The sequence below is a fragment of the Nicotiana tabacum genome, chromosome 4 (genome assembly GCF_000715075.1).
Source record: "Nicotiana tabacum cultivar K326 chromosome 4, ASM71507v2, whole genome shotgun sequence".
Classification (NCBI taxonomy): domain Eukaryota; kingdom Viridiplantae; phylum Streptophyta; class Magnoliopsida; order Solanales; family Solanaceae; genus Nicotiana; species Nicotiana tabacum.
In genome coordinates this window covers 48945047-48970040 of record NC_134083.1, presented here as the reverse complement: position 1 = coordinate 48970040, position 24994 = coordinate 48945047, and the positions used below count along the sequence as shown (strand labels likewise).

The 24994-nt window shown below is 39.1% G+C and overlaps 1 protein-coding gene across 5 annotated transcripts in view; it reads right to left on the bottom strand.

Annotated features, from left to right (window-relative positions):
• LOC107763396 (putative cyclic nucleotide-gated ion channel 20, chloroplastic) overlaps nucleotides 1-16498 on the bottom strand; it is a 68278-nt gene extending 51780 nt beyond the window's left edge. For 4 of the 5 annotated variants that reach the window (XR_012708667.1, XM_075251826.1, XM_075251828.1 and 1 more), the window contains exons 1-7: nucleotides 16261-16498; nucleotides 14442-14961; nucleotides 12881-13072; nucleotides 11572-11670; nucleotides 11001-11138; nucleotides 10470-10718; nucleotides 9703-9957 (exon numbers count right to left, since the gene is read on the bottom strand). Coding sequence is in view for 4 of the 5 variants with exons in the window: in XM_075251826.1 (XP_075107927.1) it covers nucleotides 9703-9957; nucleotides 10470-10718; nucleotides 11001-11138; nucleotides 11572-11670; nucleotides 12881-13072; nucleotides 14442-14945 (1437 nt within the window). In the remaining variant the exon portion in view is untranslated. The remainder of the gene's footprint in view (nucleotides 1-9702; nucleotides 9958-10469; nucleotides 10719-11000; nucleotides 11139-11571; nucleotides 11671-12880; nucleotides 13073-14441; nucleotides 14962-16260) is intronic. The other variant, XM_075251827.1, reaches the window with a different exon arrangement.
• Nucleotides 16499-24994: the final 8496 nt, after the last annotated feature.

The window sequence follows — 24994 nt, the reverse complement described above, 5'->3', positions numbered from 1 at the left end:
TCCTGTATAAAAACATTGTCATCAAGAAATAAAATAGCGCATTTAAGTGATTTGGCTAAGCGACTAACAGCTATGAGATTAAAAGGACTATTGGGAACATAAAGGACTGAATTTAAAGGTAAGGAAGGAAGTGGGCTTGCTTGACCTATTGCAGTTGCCATGGTTTGAGACCCATTGGCCATTGTGACTTTTGGAAGAGATTGAGAATACGAAATAGTAGTGAAAAGAGATTTATTACCAGAAATATGATCTGATGCACCTGAATCAATGACCCAAGACTCAGAGGATGAAGATTGGGAGAAACAAGTCACGGTATTACCTATTTGAACAACAGAAGCTATTTCAGAAGATATCTGCTTACATGCTTTGTACTGAAGGAACTCAATATAATCTGCTAAAGAAATCATCCGACTATTCAAAGCATCGTTTCCCATGTCGCTACAATTTGTAGTAGTAGGGTTAACTTGAAATGGTGGAAATAAGTAATTCCTCTGAGAAAACTGAAGAAATAGCTTGAAAAACACTGTTTACAGCAGGAAAACAAAATATTGTAGCTCGCCGGAAAATTCCAAAGTTGTCGGAATTTGTCGTAACGAGGATGGATAGACTCGGAATTCCCTTGCGAGCAAGCTGTCTTAAAGAAATATTTTCATAAAATGGCCGGAAAGGTCACTGTTCACGCCGGAAAAATATAAAAGTGGTCGGAATTTGATTTGAATTAGATGGGTGGGCTCGGAATTTTGAGGAGAGCACACTGTCTTGAAGAAGCTTCGCCAAAAAATGGCCGGAGCCCTCGCCGGAAAAGTTATTGTCGCCGGCGCGTGGAGGAGCGTGGCGGCTTTTCTGCCGGATAAAATTTCAGGGGTTGGTCATCGAAAGGTGATCTACCTCGTGGTGGTGTTTGTTTTAGCACAACACCGACAGAAAGTGACTTTCACTTAGACAAGCCTTAGATCACCGGAAAAATTATACGATGATTAAGTTCTTTCTTCCCAGTTAACGCTGGAATGACGCACAATGATCTTTTCTCACTAATGCTCTGATACCATGTGAGAAGGCACGGGAAAAAATATGGTATTGATATTGGATGATAAATACAATACAAGAAGTCCCTATTTATAGCTATACACCACAAGGAGATATTATTCCTCTTCCAATATGGAACAAGACTACACTATACATATTTGTAAACTAACAGCTTTCATGAAATGGTATATCTATGCTTGTGAAACTTGTTATATGCAATATCTATGTTAAATGTGGTGAGAGCCCAAAGTATGTTGATGGAGTCGTGTTGAAGCCAGATCTTCAGTGTGGCATGCAAGTTTTAAGATCTAAACTGAAATGGCGTCTTTGAACCAAAAGTATCTAGAATAGGCAATCCAGCGGAAAGGACATTGCATATATATGACGGTTACCATTTTAAGAAAGCTAGTGTGATGGTGCTTCTTGCATTGTGAAGGATCTACGGATATAAATTCCCAAGGAGAACTTATAAGCTTAGAAAATTCATAATTGCCAATTGTATCTCAAAAGGACAAACTTACTTTAGAGAAATAATTAAGTGTAGTTTATGCTTATTAACCATAGATTTGAGCATTAGGTGAAATAGATTTCAGAACATTATTTACCATTGATAAACTTCTTAACCTTGACTCCGTTCATCTCAAGTGTGAGTAAACTATTTCACTTGTCGTAGATCCACCTTTTCACTACCAAATCGAACTCTCAGATAATGCATATTGTTAGTTTATAGATATGTATAGTGTAGTCTTGTCCACATTGGAAGAGGAGTAATATCTCCTTGTAGTGTATAGCTATAAATAGGGGCCTCTTGTATTGTATTTATCATCCAATATCAATAACATATTTTCTCCCGTGCCTTCTCACACCTACTAATATTAACAATTTTATCAGCTGACCTTGTGACATGTATGCGTATCTTTTTTCCAAATTAATGTGGTCATTCACTAACTGGCAGTCGTAAGAAGATATAATGGCAAGATGTTATTCCACTTCTCCATGAAAGTGTACATCTAGATGCATTAGTGGGTCTTCCATAATTATATATCCAAGGGACTGAATATGATAATGCTTCAGGTCTGTATTCTTTAACTCTTTTGGTGTTAATATAATCCTTCTTCCTCCTCCTGACGCCTAAAGTTTTTATGCTTTCCCTCTTTTCTGTAGATTTGATTAAATTAATAAGTTGTGGTTAATAATTTTACTATTGTGCTGTCCTTCATTTTTGCATTAATGAAGTATATGACGAAAGTAGGACTGAGTGTAACTTTCAGACAAATTTCTCCTCTCAATCCTTATTTGGACTTTCATGACTCGTGATTTTGTTGAATATTGTGGGAAATTACTGTATTCCTTTTTTAGAAGGTCTTATTAATTCTTCTGTTCAGTCTGGGATGGATGGTAAGCAATTGCATTTTTGCATGGCAAATATAAACAAAAAACTTGACACTGCTCTTGACAGGCGCTTCCACTGGAAAAGTCAATGAAGCCTCCGAAGATAGTATCTGTGGCTCAGTTCCGTCCAGAGAAGATAGGCATTTTTGTGTGGTCCTTGTAGAAATCAAGGTACCCATACTTTTGCAGGTGTTTCAAGGTATATTGCAATATTGAACTCTTGTAAAACTTGGTTTTTCTGTGAGTTAGGCACACCCTCTCCAACTTGAGGCATTTGCAGTTGCCATCAAGAAGTTAGACCAAGATCTGCCAAGGCCGATTATCCAATTAGTGGGTAGTTGTAGGAATGAAGCAGATGAGAAAAGGTTGCAAAATCTGAAGGACCTAGCTATTAAACTGAATGTGGTTAGTGGTACAACTCCATTTTGTTTGTCTGAAATTCTTTAACTCCAAGGCATGATTTTACTGAATTTTTAGGACCACAACTTTTCTTTAATTGCTTGAAGCTATTCATTAGGGATGGGCTTTTTATTGCGTCGGCTAGCAGCCCCCCCCCGGAAAAAATAATGAAAAAAGAGGAGTGCTTTTTGAAAAAATAAATAAAAATTGCACTCGAAAAGGCTCGTTCTCACTTACGGAAAGTAGAAACCGAAGCCGAGCAGTTTTGAGTGAATGGATACTCCGAAATAGAACGAGAAAAATTGAATTTGATTAATTCAACTTATAAGACTTTGGAACAATTAGAAAATTACAAAAACGAAACGATTCAGTTTGAACAACAAAGGGCGATTAATCAAGTCCGACAATGGGTTTTCCAACAAGCCTTACGAGGAGCTCTAGGAATGCTTTGACAATGAAGTTCTGCCCCCGGTCCCCTTCATAAAATTCATAAAAAGGGAGAGATTTATTGATATATTTATTGGATCCATCGGGACTTACGGGGCTCGAACCCGCAGCTTCCGCTTTGACAGGGCATCTGGTGTTCAGGTAATGTAATAAACAAAGAGGAAATATATTTATGCATGCGTGTAAATTGCTTACCCCACTGGATTGGATATCTTGGTAGTTCTGTTAGCTCTGTGTTTAGACATAGAATGTGAAATGTTTTGGTAGATTATCCATTTCCGTCAATTTAATACATGATTACCATGGTGAAAAATCTTCATTTTTGTTTTTTAATCTTTGTTGGTGCAGTGATTTGGTCACACTTTTGGGTGGTGCTGTAGCTGGAATCCATTCCATGACAGATGGGCACTTTGGCATAAGTGTAGTTGAATACATGGCTGCTGGCGTGATACCAATTGGTTAGTCATGTTATGTGGTTTCTCTCTTGTTCTGTATTTGAGTATATGACTTATTTGGTTGACTTCAAGTTTGTCGGTTTCGTTCAGCACATAATTCAGCTGGCCCAAGGATGGATATTGTGTTACTAGAAGATTCGAAGCAGACTGGGTTCCTTGCCCAGAGCATTTATCATCCAATATTAATAACATATTTTCTCCCGTGTCTTCTCACATGGTATCAGAGCATTAGTGAGAAAAGATCGTTGTGCGTCATTCCAGCGTTAACCGGGAAGAAAGAACTTAGTCATCGTGTAATTTTTCCGGTGACCTAAGGCTTGTCTAAGTGAAAGTCACTTTTTGTCGGTGTTGTGCTAAAACCAACACCACCACGAGGTAGATCACCCTCCGACTACCAACCCCTGAAATTTTATCCGGCAGAAAAGCCGCCACGCTCCTCCACGCGCCGGCAACAACTTTTCCGGCGAGGGTTCCGGCCATTTTTTCGCGAAGCTTCTTCAGGACAGTGTGCTCTCCTCAAAATTCCGAGCCTACCCATCTAATTCAAATCAAATTCCGGCCACTTTTATATTTTTCCGGCGTGAACAGTGACCTTTCTGGCCATTTTTTGAAAATATTTCTTCAGGACAACTTGCTTGCAAAGGAATTCCGAGTCTATCCATCCTGGTTACAACAAATTCCGACAACTTTGGAATTTTCCGGCGAGCTACAGTGTTTCCGGCGTGAACAGTGTTTCCAGCGTGAACAGTGTTTCCCGCACAGAAAGTGTTCTATTTTCCTGCTGTAAACAGTGTTTTTCAAGCTATTTCTTCAGTTTTCTCACAGGAGTTACTTATTTCCACTATTTCAAGTTAACCATACTACTACAAATTGTAGCGACATGGGAATCGATGCTTTGAATAGTCGGATGGTTTCTTTAGCAGAGTATATTGAGTTCCTTCAGTATAAAGCATGTAAGCAGACATCTTCTGAGATAGCTTCTGTTGTTCAAACAGGTAATACCGTGACTTGTTTCTCCCAATCTTCATCCTCTAAGTCTTGGGTCATTGATTCAGGTGCATCAGATCATATTTCTGGTAACAAATCTCTTTTCACTACTATTTCGTATTCTCAATCTCTTCCAAAAGTCACAATGGCCAATGGGTCTCAAACCATGGCAACTGCAATAGGTCAAGCAAACCCACTTCCTTCCTTACCTTTAGATTCAGTCCTTTATGTTCCCAATAGTCCTTTTAATCTCATAGCTGTTAGTCGCTTAGCCAAATCACTTAAATGCGCTGTTTTATTTCTTGATGACCATGTTTTTATACAGGAACGCAGTACGGGGCGGATCATTGGTACCGGGCGTGAATCAAACGGACTTTATTACCTTATCCTTGCTAAATCATATGGACTCACATCTTGTCTTCCTTCTACAACTTGTCCTGTTACTGATTCACCAGATTTATTACATAAACGGTTGGGACATCCCAGTTTGTCAAAACTTCAGAAAATGGTATCTGGTTTATCTCACTTGTCAGCTCTAGAGTGTGAGTCATGTCAGCTCGGTAAGCATACCCACTCCCATTTCCCTCGGCGTCTTGATAATCGAGCAGAGTCACCTTTTACTTTAGTCCATTCAGATGTTTGGGGTCCTAGTCGGGTTAGTTCCACCTTAGGATTCCGCTACTTTGTCAGTTTCATTGATGATTATTCCAGGTGCACTTGGATATTTTTGATAAAAAATCGATCTGAGCTGTTTTCTTTTTTCCAGACCTTCCACGCTGAAATTCAAAATCAATTTGGGGTTTCTATTCGCACATTTCGTAGTGATAATGCCCAAGAGTATTTGTCTTCCCCGTTTCAGCAGTTTATGAAATCTCATGGGATTATTCATCAAACATTTTGTCCATAACCTTACTCCAGGAACATATAAGTTAGCTCCTCGTGCTCTTAAATGCGTATTTTTGGGTTTCTCGAGAACACAAAAGGGGTATCGATGCTACTCTCCTGACCTCCAGCGGTACCTTATGTCCGCTAATGTTACCTTCTTTGAAACCCAATCATACTTCACAGGTTCGGGTCATCACTTAGATATTTCTGAGGTACTACCAGTTTCATCTTTTGGAGATTCAGTCACTCCAGCTCCACCACCTACAGCTCCAGTTGTAGCTCCACCACCTATAGTTCCAGTTGTAGCTCTACCACCTATAGCTCCAGTTCCACCACCTATAGCTCCGGTTGTAGCTCCACCACCTATAGCTCCAGTTCCTCCACATAATCCAGTTCAACCTTCTGCAGCTCCACCACTCTTGACTTATCATCGTCGTCCACATCCAGCATCAGGCCCAGGTGATTCACGCCCCGCATCAGATTCTGCACCTACTGCGGACTTGTCTCCTCTTAGTCAACCAATTGCACTCCGCAAAGGTGTACGATCCACACTTAATCCTAATCCCCACTATGTCGGTTTAAGTTATCATCGTCTGTCGTCACCACATTATGCTTTTATATCTTCTTTGTCCACTGTTTCTATCCCTAAGTCTACAGGTGAGGCACTATCTCATCCAGGATGGCGACATACTATGATTGACGAGATGCCTGCTTTACATGCGAGTGACACTTGGGAGCTTGTTCCTCTTTCTGCAGGTAAGTCTACTGTTGGTTGTCGTTGGGTTTATGCAGTCAAAGTCGGCCCGGATGGCCAGGTTGATCGGCTTAAGGCTCGTCTTGTTGCAAAAGGATATACTTAGATTTTTGGGCTTGATTATAGTGATACTTTCTCTCCCGTGGCTAAAGTAGCATCTGTTCGTCTCTTTTTGTCCATGGCTGTTGTACGTCATTGGCCTCTTTATCAGTTAGACATTAAGAATGCTTTTCTCCACGGTGATCTTGAGGAAGAAGTTTATATGGAGCAACTACCCGGTTTTGTTGCTCAGGGGGAGTTTAATAGTTGTGTGTGCAGATTGCGCAAGTCACTATATGGTTTGAAACAGTCCCCTCGAGCTTGGTTTGGTAAGTTCAGCACAATTATTCAGGAGTTCGGCATGAATCGTAGTGAGACTGATTACTCTGTGTTTTATCGGCATTCTGCTCCTAATCTGTGTATTTATCTAGTGGTTTATGTTGATGATATTGTTATTACTGGTAATGATCAGGATGGTATTACTAATCTGAAGCAACATCTCTTTCAGCACTTCCAGACTAAGGATCTGGGCAGATTGAAGTATTTTCTAGGTATTGAGGTCGCTCAGTCTAGCTCAGGTATTGTTATTTCACAGCGGAAGTATGCCTTAGACATTCTTGAGAAGACTGGAATGATGGGTTGAGACTAAGGATCTGGGCAGATTGAAGTATTTTCTAGGTATTGAGGTCGCTTAGTCTAGCTCAGGTATTGTTATTTCACAGCGGAAGTATGCCTTAGACATTCTTGAGGAGACTGGAATGATGGGTTGCAGACCTATTGACTCTCCTATGGATCCGACTGCTAAGCTTCTGCCTGGACAGGGGGATCCTCTTAGAGACCCTACGAGATATAGGAGGTTGGTTGGCAAATTGAATTACCTCACAGTGACTAGACCTGACATTTCTTTTCCGGTGAGTGTGGTAAGTTAGTTTATGGATTCTCCCTGTGATAGTCACTGAGATGCAGTTGTTCGCATTCTTCGGTATATAAAGTCAGCTCCAGGCAAAGGATTACTATTCGAGGATCGAGGCCACGAGCAGATTGTTGGGTACACAGATGCTGATTGGGCAGGATCACCTTTTGATAGACGTTCTACGTCTGGATATTGTGTTCTAGTAGGAGGTAATTTGGTCTCGTGGAAGAGCAAGAAACAGAATGTAGCTGCTCGATCTAGCGCCGAAGCCGAATATCGGGTCATGGCTATGGCAACGTGTGAGTTAGTTTGGGTCAAGCAGTTGCTCAAGGAGTTAAAGTTCGGAGAAATCAGCAAGATGGAACTAGTGTGTGATAACCAAGCTGCTCTTCATATTGCGTCAAATCCAGTGTTCCATGAGAGGACTAAACACATTGAGATCGACTGTCACTTTGTTAGAGAAGAAATACTTTTAGGAGATATTGTTACAAAGTTTGTAAAGTCGAATGATCAACTAGCAGATATTTTCACTAAGTCTCTTACTGGTTCTCGTATTAGTTACATGTGTAACAAGCTCGGTACATATGATGTGTATGCACCGGCTTGAGGAGGAGTGTTAGTTTATAGATATGTATAATGTAGTCTTGTCCCACATTGGAAGAGGAGTAATATCTCTTTGTAGTGTATAGCTATAAATAGGGACCTCTTGTATTGTATTTATCATCCAATATCAATAACATATTTTCTCCCGTGCTTTCTCATACATATAACAACATTGCTTTGATAGTGTGTGTGTGTATATATAAAACCTAATTCTTATGGGATCCACATCTTCTTTAGATTATATTACTTGTAATGGCTAGTATGTGCTCAAATCGCATCAACTAATCAAAGCTTGTTTTCTGGCATGAGAAACACAGGAAAAAGAATAGTTGTTTTTCGGCTTGATGAGTAACTTTTTCAAAACCTGTATAATGTGGAGCTACAGAATTTCACTTCTTGAAGGGGAGCCTTGGAGCAACGGTAAAGTTGTCTCCATGTGATCTATAGGTCACGGGTTCGAACTGTGGAATCAGCCACTGATGCTTGCATTAGGGCAGACTGCCTACATCACACCCCAAGCCCTTGGGTGTAGCCCTTCCCAGGACCCTGCGTGAACACGGGATACTTCGTGCACTGGGCTGCTTATGATATGAAATTGTTCTTCAGCCTTGCAGTCTCAGATTCTCTTTGGTGAACTTTTCTTTCATCCAACAAAAAAGAGAAAAAAAGTATACCCAAAATGCATGATGAAACTATGATTCCTTACACTTACACGAAGAAGAGACTAGAGAATCATGCACATCAGTATCGAAGTCAAGAAATAAAATTAAGATAACTCCTCAAAGACATAAAATTTATATAAGACATAAAAAAGATTTTTAAAAAAAAAAGATAGGAGCATAATGAAACCAAAAACACACACGAAATAGAATTGCAAAATACTAATCATATCGGCTCGACTCCTGGTCTTACGTTTGGAAAATAGGGAAAGATAAAGAAAGGAAGGTAATCTCCCATCCCTTGTTTGATTTAAGGAAGTAAGTGGAAAGTGAGCTATAATTCCAATTTGGGCCCAACAATTTCTGCATGCTTTACTATGCTTTGGCACAAACTAAGAAACGATCTCTCCAATGCGAAAATGGTTGAAAGTTCACATTGTCATCATCTTTAGTAAAATTAAGTCCCCCGTGAATAATGATAAACATAGGCGGATCTAGGATTATAACTTGATGGGTTTGACCTCTAAGGTTCTTAGCAATGAACCCATCGTACTTTTAAAATTATGGGATTAATATTTGTTGAAATTTTGTGGGTTTTCATATAAAAATCCATACGCCGCATCGAAAATGCGAGATTCAGATGAACCTGGTGCCGAAGCATATCTGCCCCTGATCATAAACAGCTATATCGTAGTTTTTAGCAGATAAACCCAATTTAGGTTTAATAATACATCCTAGCAGAGGACAACCATGCTATTTTTCCTACAGGTAATTTTCTATTCCCTTCCTTCCTTGCCCTAGTTTATAAACATAGGGTAAAGGTATGACAATATTTGAACAACTGATCATGCAATGTGGATCTAATCTAGAAGTCCCTACAAAACAACGAACCTTTTGCCTACCATAGTACTTGACCAATACGTTGGGGGACACCTACGTTGTATTCCCAAAAAAAAAAAAGTTAATAATTCTTTATTAAAGAAGTAGTCTTACTTAAATCTGGTGTCATATAGAAATATCAATAGCTCTGCAGAAAAACATACATAGATCCACCAGAGCATGTATACAAATTTCAATTTTTTAACAGCTGGTATAGAAATAAGCAGATTACGTCCCACAATCATAAAGGCTGGGTAAATATACCTGGAAGCCCCAAAAGAATGAGTACACATATCTTGTGACAACACTCGGTTCGGTGGTGAGATCAACAGCTTGTTTATAGATTCCAAAGTCAAAACTACTTTCAGTAAAACAAGCATCAGTATAATTCTTCCACTGGCCCCATGTAATATCCGACCGAAACTTTGTGTAATCGGTGCCATGACCACAGTCTATGAACTCCATACACCTTTCTATGTTTGAGCTACGACAAGCAACTTGAAGGCATTGATTCACCCTCTAGAGATGGAAGGAAAAAAGTTAAATCCGAGTATGATCTTGGAAACAAGGACAAGGCAACTGGTAGAAAGCACTTAAAAAAATTCAACATATTTGTTTCACGCATTCCCACAAACCCCTCTACCCTCAGAAGTGTACTAAGAAGTAAAAGTAATGGCTGTATCATCAACAAAAGACATAATTAAATTTAAGTAAGGAACAGAACAACTAAGCACAGTGAAGAACAAGTATTCACCTGTAAACCAAAAAGATACCAGCATGATCCCACCACATGGCTCGATAGAGATGGAGGAAAAAAGTAAAATCAGAGTATTGTTTTGAAAACAAGGACAAGGAAACTTGTTGAAAGCACTTAATGATTTTCAATATATTTGTTTTACGCATGCCCTAAAACCCCTCTACCCTCAGAAGTCTACTAAGAAGTAGAAGTAATGGCTATGTCATAAACAATGATATAATTAAATTGAAGTAAGGAACAGAAAAACTAAATACCGTGAAGAACAAGTTTTCACCTGTAAACCAAAAAGATACCACAATGAGCCCACTATATTGCTTGATACAACAATTATGAGAAGATTTATGACAAAAGTTGCCCATATCGACTCAAATATAAAACCACTTGGAGACTGGCCAGCTACCAAATAATAAATCCTGTACAACCTAGAATTGTACTGGAGTAGTATAGCTGCCCACAATAGATTCTTCGCGTAATTTACCCCAGATGATCCAATAGACTTGGGTAAAACCAACAACAAGATGATCTGCACATAGCGAATCTATTAAGTATACCTCAAAACCAACAAGTGCCAGAGAAGGCAACAAGGGAATTAACTTTACTAACAACTGAACTCCTATGTTCAGGTTGCGTACAATAAAATCAACATAAGGTTGTCCCAGTACAATCAGTTAAAAAGTGGGTGCCATTGGGTTCATGGTGTACATAAAAGCACTTAGATATGCGAGAGAAGTTACTTTTCACTCCTAATTCTATCAGTATTGACTCCTAGCATGTCTAAATTATAAGACAGGGAAGACACATTTACCTGAGGAAGTGGTAGTACGACAAAGAAGTCAATAACAAAGTATCCAGAAAGATAATTTGCAGCAATCTTTTTAGGGTGGTCAACCAGGTCACCTGCTCCCACCACCCTAGATTCAGGAACAACATAAGCTAAGCGGAACTGCAAAAATTGACATCATGTAACCGCACATTATTGAGATAATAAATAAGATGAACAAAACTGAGTGTCAAACACTTGTCTCTAAGCAGGAAATTGGAAGTAAAAAAAGTAAGGTCAACCAGCTTTTGAAGATCTATTAACTATTTAGTTGTCACGTTGAATTGACTAAGTATTAAACAGGATGTAGTAGAACTGCCAATAAATATTTCTGGAATAGCTTTAATCTGCAGAAGAATAAAAATGACATTCTGGAGAAACAATATTTGTTATAAAACCAACCACGAAATACCAAAAAGCCAGTTTTGCTGACAGATCAGGAAAAGAAGAGTGCCAGATGACAACTCATATGGTGCACAAAGAATACTGCATAGGTAAACTGGTGTTGCTAATAGAAAGAAAAAAGGATTCTGCAGAGAGAAATGGGAAATGTTACCTGAAGAAGAATGTGCACTAAGTAAATGATATCAGTGATGCTCCTCAAAATCACAATAGTTTTTGTCATGGGCCAATTTAGCACTATGCAGTTGTTCCCCTAGAATCAGAACAAGAAGATTAATCTTAATTAATTCAATTGTAAACCTTGTTTATCATATATAGAAGATTTTGGCACTTTAAAAAAATTCCAATGAGCAAGATAGAATGTAAATTTCCATATAAATACCTAATAACAACATACATTTTAGATTAAAGATCCATAGAAACTAGAAAGAAAGCAATATCTTGTCTGAACAAATATTTAAAGGAGTTAAAGGTCTGAAGATCACAACATGCCTACAAAGCATATGACTTCTGCTTTAACAGTTTAAACTCTTGGCCTGAAAAGCATAAAACCTCCGCGAATAACTTCAGTTGAAGAGATAATGGTCATTAATCTCAGGCATAAGACAGTGGCTATATGTTCTTGAGCTCAAAGTGGCCTACTTTAGAATGAAACAGATTTTCCATAGCATGATTTTGTCTAAGTATTGGAATGGCAAACCTGTGTTACATAGCTAGTCAATACTGTACATTTATTTCAGAGCAAACCTTTTGTAGTCTTTTATAATTGATAGGTCGTTTGCGTGAAAGTTAAAGGGAGCCCGGTGCACAAAGCATCCCGCATTCATGTAGAGTCCGGGAAAGGCCCGCACCCTAAAGGGTGTGATGTAGGCAGCCTACCCTAATGCAAGCATTAGTGGTTGTTTCCATGGCTCGAATTGTGACCCACAGCTCACACGGAGACAACTTTACCGTTGCTCTAATGAAAGTTATGTTCTTTATTATGCATGGTAATTATCGGAGTTATGGTTCCTTCACAGTTTCTAGAATAGGAAGTTCATATAAAGCAACAATACAGAAAGGAAACTTTAATTTCAGTATGCACAAGGTGATGGAGTGGTCATTTTACATATTTGTGTATGCCTGTCATATTTGACATACTTTCATTATATTAGATAAATTCTGGTTCTGCAAAAGCTATCATCTCTTCACCAATCTATTCACTTCCTACTTTGAGAGAAATGAATTTGCACATCTTAGATAGTAGTAAAACTTAGTGGGTGAAAGACAGAATGACTTGATTCTTTCTTATCCAGGTAAAAGCATGCCAAATTATGTGCACTTTGGAAATATACTGCATGTACCTAGATCTAAGTAGCACAAGCTAAGTGACAGGTTTTACACAAAAATATGTATGCCTTATCCTACATAACCAAATATAGAAGGGAAAGTAATTTCACTTTCATAGAACTATAAAAGAATACCTGTTGGACATTAAGCACAAAGAAGAATAGGGGATCTATAAATACTGCAAATAGGCATGAGATGACAAAAAATTTGTTCCACTTCTGGATAATCTTCGCATGAGGATTCATGACACCAGGAATATATGGATGCAAGAAAGAACAAGTTCTCTCCGCCCATCCTTTTGTATCTCCATACAGCATATTGTGAAACTGTAGATAAGAACAATAAGAGCAAAACACATGAGAATTTAGACAGCTTAACATCCAGTGCATCCTTTGGAATTCATACGAAATGAGATAATGTATCTAAGAGAAACATCAGAATAACTCTAACAAAGCAAATCCAGAAAAAAAAAAAAAAAAAAGAAGAATAAGAAGAAGAAATAGGCCATAACGCCTTCGAAGCCTTCAGCATGCACATGCCCATGGAGTATTTAAGCTTAAAGTTTGTATCAATTGCCACGAGAACATGACAACTCTATTCGTCTCTTTCATTTCCTTTTCAGGAAATGACATGGAACACCATCTGCAAGAGCCTTAACTAACTTTGAGGCGGCAACCGTTTCTACTCAAGACTTACCATAACTGTGGGGCGATGGAAAAAGTCTAGTTCATCCTCCCGAATGAAACAATGAAAGCGTCATTGGAAGCAGCTTTAGACCACTTTTTTGGACAACAGATCATATGCTTCAGTACACTTTATTCATCTTTATCTACATAGACTACATAATCCCTTCTCATCCTTATAACATCTTGACAATAATTGCAGGAAGTTGCTAGAACATCTTCCATTTCTATTTTCACCACGCACTATACCAGAAAGATTATAATTAGCGCAAGCAAAGACATAATGGGTGGAAGGGTTGAGTATTTTAGTCTTGGACTGTTAATCAGCCCTACCATATAATTATCCTTTTCATCTGTTAACAAAGCGACAAATATACTTGCAATTGAACTTGCACAACAGTTTTTTTTTTTTTTTTTTGATAACGTAAAGGTTGTCATTAAATAAAGTAGGTACACAAAAATACATGGCTAGAAGGATAAAAAATAGCCTATTATGTAATCCTCCCAAGAATCTCTAGAAAATCAAAGTATTGTTTCACATTTTCCGGTATACTACTCTTACACCATAAACTTGCAAAACATTTAAACTGATGAATTCAGACTAAAAATATTATTTGAGATATGGACAAGGTCATTCTAATAAGGAATATTGGAACTGGGAAACACAAAGCTCTTTTAATTGCAAAACCATAACCGATAATAATACCAAATTTTGAGCATTATGGAGTCATCAGTATATCATCAACTTGAGTGCAAAAATAGGGAAACTTGATTGGACATGTACAGTAGTTTACGAAACAATAATATTCTAACAAAAAGCAGAAACTTCCTACGTGGCCAAAGCTGAAATTCTGACTATGCGAGATGATAAACACAAAAAAAAAATTAAAAAAAAATGCATATTTTGAAAATAGTGTGCATGGTAGATAAAGCTAGAATGGGGGCTCCAAAACAAACACACCGTAGCACATAGCTAGGAAGGTATACATTTAACTTGAGCAAAGTGCAATACCCGGTGATCAAACATATCTGAAAACTTTGAACTTTTTTTTTGTGCTTTCAAATGGTTATCGGTTGGGCATGTTGTGCAGTAAGGATCACTGCACATGCCCAGTTGACCAGACTTCAATAGATGTTCATTTTTTCCAGTGTAGTCATTATTAGGCCAACCATTTTGTTCTCCACTACCAATTGAAGGATATTTTTCCGTTGTTGGCAGAGTTGGTTTGTGCACTACTGCAGCGGGAGTGGGCCGAGAGCTATTCTCAGGCTTGTGACTAATATACAATGGCCCGCTCATATGAACCAATGAAGTTCGCCCCTCACTTCTCAAAGGACCATTATAGCCTACAAAACTGCTATCATCTCCAAAGGAATCCATAGAGCTCATTGGCATTGATAAGGATGCACTCCTTGTCCTGTACACAAAACGTTGATTTTGAAAGCCATCAATTTCATTAGACTGCGGATATGATGGTGATAACATCGGCATCTCATCTATTTCAGAAGTTCCCATCCCTCAGATACTCAACCTGCAAGAGGAAATTAGCAGCATTTTAATGAAGAAAAGCTTTTGTCATGAAACTTGACAGATTAAAGAACAGAAGGTGCAAAATGACTTCACAAGTCTTTGTCAACTGAAACTACAAAATCCAACACAGAAATAAAAGTTTGACGAGTACGCGAAACAAATTTCTAAAGTAAGCTGGATTAGTTAACGCAACTTAATAAAGCAAATTAGCAAATTTCCAGGACCTCAGGAGGAAAGAGGAAAACCACCATCCAAAGTGAACCAAAGTTTTCAGACAATAGCATATTAAGACAACTGAAAAAGCTGTATACGCAACAGAGATGAATAAGTAGTGAGTGTGCATTCATCTCCTGAGACATATAGATCTGTATACTTCTGTTCAAATACTTCCAGTACTGGGAATTCATTATAATGCATTAAAATACTAGTAATTTTCTTTAGAGGAAAAGGCTTGTATCAACAGAAAACCATAAGTTAGATTCATTACGAAATAAGTTATCATTCTTCTTAGTACTGCTACTCTAACTTCGCCTTCGCTTCCAATACTATAAAAATGAATATCTAGCAGCTAAGCAGTGGCGGAACCAGAAATTTTGTACAAGAGGATTCAAAAAAAGAAAAAGGATATTACAGTTGGGATTTAAACCTATGACCTAAAGCAACTTTTGAACCCCCTTCACTACAATACTTGAATTTTAGTGAAGGGGATTCAACAGCTCACATATAACCAAAAAAATAGTTTTTAATCCTATTTGCACAGTGTAATTTTCCGAGGAACCCCTTCACTCTACTTAGTTCCGCCACTACATCTAGGTAACCGAAATCTCCTTTCACGTAGAAATGTATTCACATAGGTATTACAGCATTTGATTTCAGGGTATAATATCTTGAAACTTAAGAGACATAATTTAAGAGTATAATTATTTTGTCAAATTCATTATCTTCCAATCATATCCTCGTGTAATTTTTTTTTGTAACATTAAAACATAGATATGTTAAGTTGGCTTTTGTTTTGCTCTCATAGAAATTTTAAGGAAGGAGAACAATTTTGCCTAGACAACTGATGCCTCAAAAACTTTTTTGATCAATAACATGCTTCACTGAGGCTAATTTTACTTGTCGACATGCATTCCCAATAAAAAATTAAGAAAAAAGAATGACAAATATCCGAAAACAGACAGTTCACCTTCGCTTGTAGCAAAAGGATAGTGAAATTGAATATCAAGAAACTCAAAGAAACGTGTCGAACAAGTAAAACCAAGTAAAGAAAAGCTATCTCTACTAAAGCAAGAAAGTAAACCTGATAATTCCAGCTGAATTATGGGTTCTACTGGGAATTTCAGTAAAGAGACAGAGGAGAGAGTAGCAGAGAAAGAGCAATGGCTAATTGGTAGTAAATTACGAAAGAAAAGGAGCCGTAGAGAGGGAAAAGAAAAAAGAAAGAAAGAAAAAGGACGAATTCAGAGTTGAATTCATTTAATTAATTTTTCCTTTCCTCCTTTGGTCGTCCTTGACGACTTTGTGGTTTCACCGAAAATATAGATAGCATTTTGGCCCCTCTTCCTCCTACATATTTTGTTGTCTATTTTTCGTTCATATATAATATTTAAAATTTATTTATTAAAATTATTTTAATTTTATATATTATTCATATCAAACAAAAATTATTTATAATTTATATAAAATTTATTATTAATGCTTTAATTTAAGAGATTCAGTTATATTCTTTTTTTTTTCCTTTCCTTTTTTCCTATTCTTAGCCGCATTTCTCCACCTAAAAGCTAGCTAGTTGAAAATCAAATAAGAGTAATAAGATATGCAAAACAACAAAAAATTAAATGACGGAAATTTGATGTGAAATCATTAGTTAAAAATTTTGTTGAGTAAGCTTTCGTACACTCATACTTATTTGGACAACAATGGCCTTACTTGCATCTCAAGTTACCAAATTTTTCCTTAATTTCAAAACTTTCATTAAACTGGACAGTCTCGAAAATTTGAGATTCCTTTTTCTACGTAACACTTACCCTTCTCAAGTTACCATTTTGTTTCCTTAATTTCCGAAACCTAGACAATTTAGGAAACTTGAAATTCCTATTTCTATAGGCAAAATACATCTTATTTGTATACAACTTATTTATAACTTTTATACATTATTTTTACCTAATTAAATACAACTACAACATCATACAACTTAAATACAATTTTCATACAAATTTTATACAATATCTCTTTTGTATGTATTTTGTATACGACAACAACAACAACAACAACATATCTAGTATTATCCCACATTGTGGGGTCTGGGAGGGTAGTGTATACGCAGACCTTACCTCTACCTTGTGAGGATAGAGAGAATGTTTATAATAGACCCTCGGTTCAGGAAAGAATAAGCACCACATTAATGAAAATACATACAAGAAGGGACAGTACCAAAAAGGCATATAAAAGCAGAATAAAAACAGCAAGATAGTAAGGTGATCAACAATGAAAGAAAAAATGGTTAGTCATAAAAACCTACTACCAATAGAAAGCGAGACTGCGCGCCAATACTGTTGTTATGAACTCTCTAGACTACCTACTCTACTACCCTAATCCTCGACCTCCATACCTTCCTATCAAGGGTCATGTCATCGGTCAGCTGAAGTCGCACCATGTCTTGCCTAATTAGCTCTCCCCACCTCTTCTTTGGCCTACCTCTACCTCTATGTAGGCCCTCCAATGTCAGTCTCTCACACCTCCTCACCGGGGTGTCTGTGCTCCTCCTCCTCACATGACCAAACCACCTAAGTCACGCTTCCCGCATCTTGTCCTCAATAGGGGCCACACCCACCTTGTCGCGAATAACCTCATTTCTGATCCTATCTAATCCGGTGTGCCCACACATCCATCTCAACATCCTCATCTCTGCTACTTTCATCTTCTAGACATGAGCGATCTTGATTGGCAAACACTCAGCCACATACAACATCGTTGGTCTGACCACTACTCTGTAGAACTTACCCTTAAATTTTGATGGCACTTTCTTGTCACACAAAACACCGGAAGCGGGTCTCCATTTTATCCATCCCACCCCAATACAATATGTGACATCTTCATCAATCTCCTCATCCCATTGAATAATAGACCCAAGGTACTTAAAACTCCCTCTCCTAGGGATGACCTGCGAGTCCATCCTCACCTCCCCTTCATTTTCTTGAGTCTCGCCACTGAACTTACACTCAAAGTATTATGTCTTTGTTTTGTTCAACTTGAAATCTCTAGATTCCAGGGTCTGCCTCCATACCTCTAATTGCGCGTTGACACCGTATCGCATCTCTTCAATCAATACAATATTATCTGCAAATAGCATGCACCACGTCACCTCCCCTTGGATGTGGCGCATCAGTACGTCCATCGTCAGGGCAAACAAAAAAGGGCTGAGTGCTGACCCCTAATGCAACCCCATCATAATCGGGAAATGGTCCAAGTCCCCACCCACTATCCTCACTCGGGTCTTTACTCCATCATACATGTCCTTAATCAACTTAACGTAGGCAACAGGTACACCTCTAGCTTCCAAACATCTCCACAAAACCTCACTAAGAACTTTATCGTATGCCTTTTCTAAGTCGATGAACACCATATGCAAGTCCTTCTTTCTCTCCCTAAACTGCTCTATCAATCTCCTAACAATGTGAATGTCTTCTGTTGTCGAACACCCCGGCATAAACCCAAACTGGTTCTCGGAAATAGACACACTCCTTATCGCCCTTAGCTCTACTACTCTCTCCCATACTTTCATCATATATTGCAAGGTAAGTAATTCCCACATAATGTTAGCAAAATACATGGATTATATGTGGATTTAAACATAAAAATTAGTAGAAATTGTGATATTTTGAAAGAAAACCTAGAAATTAGTATTTTTGAATTTTTACCACAAAATTGAACAATGAATAAGGAAGAAATTATATATTTGAGGTCATGGTGTTATGGGTAAAGTTTATCTTCGAAATTTTTTGGAATCCGGGTACGTGGGCCCGAGGGTTGACTTTATTTACTTTTCTAGCGAAGTTGGGATTGTTATAAAATGATTAATTATAAGCATTGGGGTATATTTTTGATTGATTTGCACATTATTTGGCTAGTTTCAGACCGATGGGCTTTGGTTTGAGCTAGAGAGGCGTTGGAGTCGGTTATGAAACTTCGGAGCGAGGTAAGTCTCATTCTAACCTTGTGAGGGGTAAATTATCCCGTATGTGTTATTTTGATTACATGCTACATGTTGTGGGAGCTACGCACGTATGAGGTAACGAGTGTACGTGTGTATGCTAGAATTCCTGATTACGTCCGGGTAGACTAAGATTCATGCCATGTTTTAAATGTGCTATTTGAGATATCCTTGCTTGTTTAATTACTTTATTTCGTATTACGACCTGAGATTAGACTTGCGTAGAGTAATAGACTCGCTATTTTAGAAATTGGATGAGCTACTTGATTAACTGCGAAACAATTGTGTTTCCCTTACAAATTCCTCTCGCGTTGTGCATTTTCATTGAAAAGCTTCTTTATATTTCATAACTCACACGTATCTTTCTAAGCAGGGTCAAGGATCTGTTAAAGCTTCTTATTCTAATTGGACCGAGTCGTTCGCCTCGGCAATATCATATTCTTATGGGAGTGGGTCATTTGCCTCTGCAGTATAATAGATGCATCTATGGTTTGTGTCGTTTGACCCTCGGCAGTGTACACATTATTATGGGATCAGGTCGTATGCTTCGTCATTTCTATAAATATTCTTATGGGATCGGGTCGTTCGCCTCGGCAACGTCGTGCGTAATATTTGGCAAGAACCCACCGTATCTGTGATTTTTCCTGATTTGAGTTGTGACGATCTATCTGGTGGGGACCATTTTCCATATATACTCCGGTTGAGGAGGTGACCGATAATTGAGGGCTTGCGTTTACTGTTTAGAGGAGGATCGTACCACGTGCTTAAATTTGTTTACACTATTTTTACCATGCCTCATACTTGTTTATTTTCTGTTGTACTTGATTTATTGGACCACTAGTAAGTTTTGATGTCGACCCCTCGTTATTACTTCTCCGAGGTTAGGCTAGATACTTACTGGTACGCGTTGATTTACGTACTCATGCTATACTTGCTGCACTTTTTGTGCATATATATATATATATATATATATATATATATATATATATATATATATATATATATATATATATATATATATATATATTTATATGGCTTTTGGGCACAGAGGTGCGACTATTGTGGGGACTTTATGGAGAGTTGCATTCCAGGTTACGATCAGCAGCATACAGAGTCTCCATCAAAATTATTTACATTCTCCTGTCTAACTTGTATTCCAGAAAGATGTGTTACTTTATTATATTTCTTAGTAGATGCCCATGCACTAGTGACACCGATTTTGGGGGGTTCCTAATGGATGTTCATTATTGTAGTCACGTAATTATTATTATTTTATCTTATAATTTATACTTTATACGGAAATTGGTAAAGAGGATCACGGGTTTGACCGAGTGCTAGATTTTTACCTTATTTATTTAATGTGATTTATGATTTCAAAAATATTCAAAAGAGTAATTAAGTTAAAAATTCACCGTTGGCTTGCCTGATGACGACGTTAGGCACCATCACGGCCTATAGGGGACTTTGGGTCGTGACAAATTTCTTTAAATCACATAAATATTATTAATTAATATATTTATGTTTATCCTAAAAAAATAGATAACAATTAAATTTATATGTGATTTTAAGGATATGTGAATTAATTCAATACGAGTGAATAATGACGTTAGATTAAGCAAATGAAAAACGTAATAGATGACCAAACCAATGATAAGGGTGATTCCGAGCATGGTTGATGGCTCGATGAAGAACCTGCCCTCGATTCCAAGATTATACTTATGAAGAACTTAAGAACAAGAATAGGAACTTTAAACAACAAAGAGAATTGAAATAAATTACCTTGATATACGTGTTACAATATGTCTTAAATAATACTCTTTCCTCTTTATATAGTAGGAGAATTTTACCCTAAGTACAATTCCAAAAAAAGTAAAATCTTTTGTTTCGCCAATCACTTATTTTTTGCCGATACGGGCCGAGATTCACGCCGCGATATCCGGTTGGGCACAGACATTACGGTCATTTGTTAGTTGTGTGTAGCTGTTAGATAATACCCTTCGAAGTCCTAATCCTTGAACCCGAAGGACATGGCCTCGATACCCCTGAGGGTAGATGTTTTGCCCAAGATCTGATACGAAGGCTCCTCACTTTGACTCTGATTCATTACGGTCATGTTCATGTTCCAATTTGCTTACCGAAAAATCGAGGTGTTCAGTAGGCTTGATTTTACCTGTATACAGATAGTCCCCTCGTTTCTTAGAGAGTAGGTTTGCCGAAATGATGGAAAACGACAAATGACTCTGGTTCCTTCCTTCGTACGTTATGAAGAGGGAGCCAAAACATCTCATAAATCGTGTCGTTCTAACCTCGGACATGTGTCGCTCACCAGCAGATTGCATCCGAATGCGAAGCGTCGGCTGTTTCCCTATAAAATCTTCCTTCTTTTGTTCCGTTTCTACTTTTAGAACAAACCACTACCTTCGAGCTTTCCATCCATCATTAAACCTTCTTCAAACCTTTATATCTTCATTCTTGTTCTTTAATTTCCATAGCAATCTCCATATTTCCTTCAAATCTTCATACTCTGTTCTTCATCTCCAAAACCCGCTTTTTCAAAACTTTGTGTTCATTTCTCATATTTTCAAACACACCCTCACATGACAATGGTCAAAACATCGAAAACCGTTCCTCAACAAGTTGCCTCTTCATCTTCTCAACCGTTCGCTGGTACTAAAGTGGTCGCACCTGAGGTGGTTGTCCTCGAAACGTCCTCCCCCATTGTGGCTGATAACGAACCGGCTGCCGAGCTTCCCTTGTCGTCGTTCATCTCGAGGGATTCTCTATTGCAGATAACTTCAAGGTCGAGAAGCCTTCGCACAAATAGGATAGGGGCGAAGGAGTCTCAAGAATATATGTTCTGTGACCGAAGACGTTCTTCCCATAGTTCGTATGGACTGCAATTAGGAAGGCAAGAATGTGGTAGTTCCCCGGCCTGAGGACACTGTTACTACCCGTGTGGAAGGTTACTTAAGTGTTTACACTTATCCCTTCACGTTAGACCTGATGGATCCGATCGTTCTAGATTTTTGCAAGAGGTATGAGGTGTGCCTCGGGCAAATTCACCCATCATTTTGGAGGATTGTGACCCTCCTTCATTACTTCATGAACAAGACCGAATCTCTTCGGTTTACGATCGACTACCTGCTTCGATTATACAGTCCCCCGATGTTCCGAGGGGGTCGGATCAAGCTTACATGCCAGCCCAGCAAGGCTCTCTTCTCCAGTATTGACGAATACCGAGACCGGGGTTGGCAGGAATGTTTTTTCGAGTGAAGACCGAGGATTTGATCCCCCCGGAATACATGTCATTCCCCGAAAAATGGAATATGTCTTGTAAGTACAACTCCTTCTTTCAACATTAAATTTTCTTCTTCTTTAACTTCTATCATCTCATTCATGTATGTGGTTGTGCAGTGGTTGGCCCTCCGATTAAAGGCGTAGATTGAGGGAATATGTACTCAGATGTCCTACTTCGACCGCACATGGCGCGGACTCTCGAAGGGTCGATAGGAGGCCCATTCTCATGGTAAGGTCTCTTTCCGAGTAGCCAACACTATATTTACACCTTTCATTTTGCTAACTCATCTTCCCTCTTTGTTGTTGCAGGTTTTCCTAAGACCACTGAACTTAGGCCTTCGGAAGGGGATAAAGATGTGCCCCCGTCCGTGATCCCTCAATAAAAATCCCTCAGGCTCCCTAAGCTCTAAGGTAAAGAAACCAAAGAAATGGGTGCTCTGCAAGCTCAGGAGAGGCTTCGGTTCTGGGGTTCCTGACTCTGACTCCCTCCTTCGGCTTAGGGACGAGCCGGAGAATGAATCTATTTTTTGTAACCCACGGGACAACCTATCTCGGGGACTGGGATGTATTTGAGGGGGAGACTCTTTAGATCTACCCCCTCAAACTCAAAAAGTCGACGTTGATACCCGGGATGAAACTTACCAGGATGTTGGCTCTACACCAAAGGAAACGCGTGGCGTAATTGAGATCTCGGGGATTCCCTCCTACACCGAGTCTATGATCGAGGAGGCCCAAGCGAGGAAGGAGAAATCCAATAAGGGGGGCCAGAGTATGGAAGATACCATTCACTCCTTCTTCGATAGAGTGGATTCATCCACTTTGGAAGACTTCTTCGGTCTGGGTGACGTGGAAGTTCCGAAGAAAGACACTTCCTCGAAGGCCGACGGGCCGAGCTCGAGATCGAAATTAGTCAATCGATTCCCCGCTCTGAGCATGGACCCTGGACACAAGAGGTCGATTATACTGACCGTCCCGGAGGATGCCCGGGTTTTGTCCCCTCCTGTGGGGGTAGCTAGCTATCTCTGATGCCTGGTGACCAAGGAGAACCAGGCGAAAATGAATGCGGTGAACGTGACATGCCTTTTCAATGAGGTGCGGCAGGCGTTGATCTGGGTAAGGCATCGTTCCCTTCTATCTATCCAGATAGTTAACTATGTTTAATGTTTCTCGCATTTTCTTTGCCTTTAGTAGGCCTCGGTTCTTCAGCACGAGAGTTTCCTCCGATGTCGGGTTGAAGTCAATCAACTCGAGCTCGAGATCAAAGAGCTTTCCTAGAAAAAAGACATGTACAATCTTCTTAGCGAGCAGCAGGAGGGGGTCGCTAAGAACCTCCAGGCCGAGCTGGATGTGGCTCGGAAGGAGTATGCCGACATGGTGGAAAATGTAAAGGTTTTCGAAGTTAGAAACTAAGGTCCAGTCGCACAGGCTAACAACAATACTTCGCAGGTCCAGTAGAAGATCGATCAAATCGACCAACTCCGCAAGGAGATGGATGAGATCCAAGTGATGGGCGACGGGTGGAAAAACAAGATGGACCTACTCACCTCAGAGAAGGAGAATTCCCAAGCCATGCTATCTTCAGTGGAAGTTCATCTTCGAGTGGCGAAGGAGAAGGCTAATGCACGGGATCGACAAAAAGAGGACCTCCAAGCTCAATTGGGTTCGACCATTTCTAAATGAAATGCCCTTGGCAAGGAGCTCGAAACAATGAGGTCCAAGTTGGAAGCAACCTCGGCTGATGCTGACGAGGTGGTGGCCCAGTACAAGGCCGATGTTGAAGCAATCGAGCCCCGCCTGAAGACTACCATCGAGTATGTGAGGCGGCTTTCTCAATAAGAGAACCTCGAGGAAATACATGGCCGAGGCTTCGACCTATATGTCGAGATTGAAGAGGCAAAAATACTTGAGGTCGAGGCCAAAAGGCTAGCTGAAACCCGAGGCGAAGAAGGATCTGAGGGATATGAATAATCCGATGGCCCCGACGATTTTGGTGACGAGTCGGGTTCCGGTGAAGATCAGGCGGAGATGCCTTAGGATTTTCTGTTTTCGTTTTTGTATCTTGTATATTTGGTTTGTAGAGGGCGTTTTTATTGGCTTTGTAAAGATATTTCGGAATGTATAAAGTTTTCCTTTCTTTCGGCAATTTTCAAGTCTATTATCTCCAGCATCCTTTTACAATTGTAAACATTTCTAATGCCTTAACACAGAATCAAACGTCGTAATAAGTCATTTTTCGGAGGTCCGAACAAGACCTGTCCTCGATGCGACTTTTGCTCAAACTTATTAAAGCTTGGAGTGACCAGGAGCTTTCCCCAAGTTGCTTCTTTAAATGATTTTAGACTATATCTTTGTCGAAGGTAACCTTTGAACAGGTTTGGAATTTTGTTGAAGGCCTTATGTTTTGATTATAGGCTTCGGAGGTCTCCAAACCGTTTTTATGGTGACCGTAGCCTTTTAAGTTTGGGCATTGCCTAATAGGTCTAGTGTCTCTAGGTTTCAATAACCCGAGCCGCTCGAACTTTTC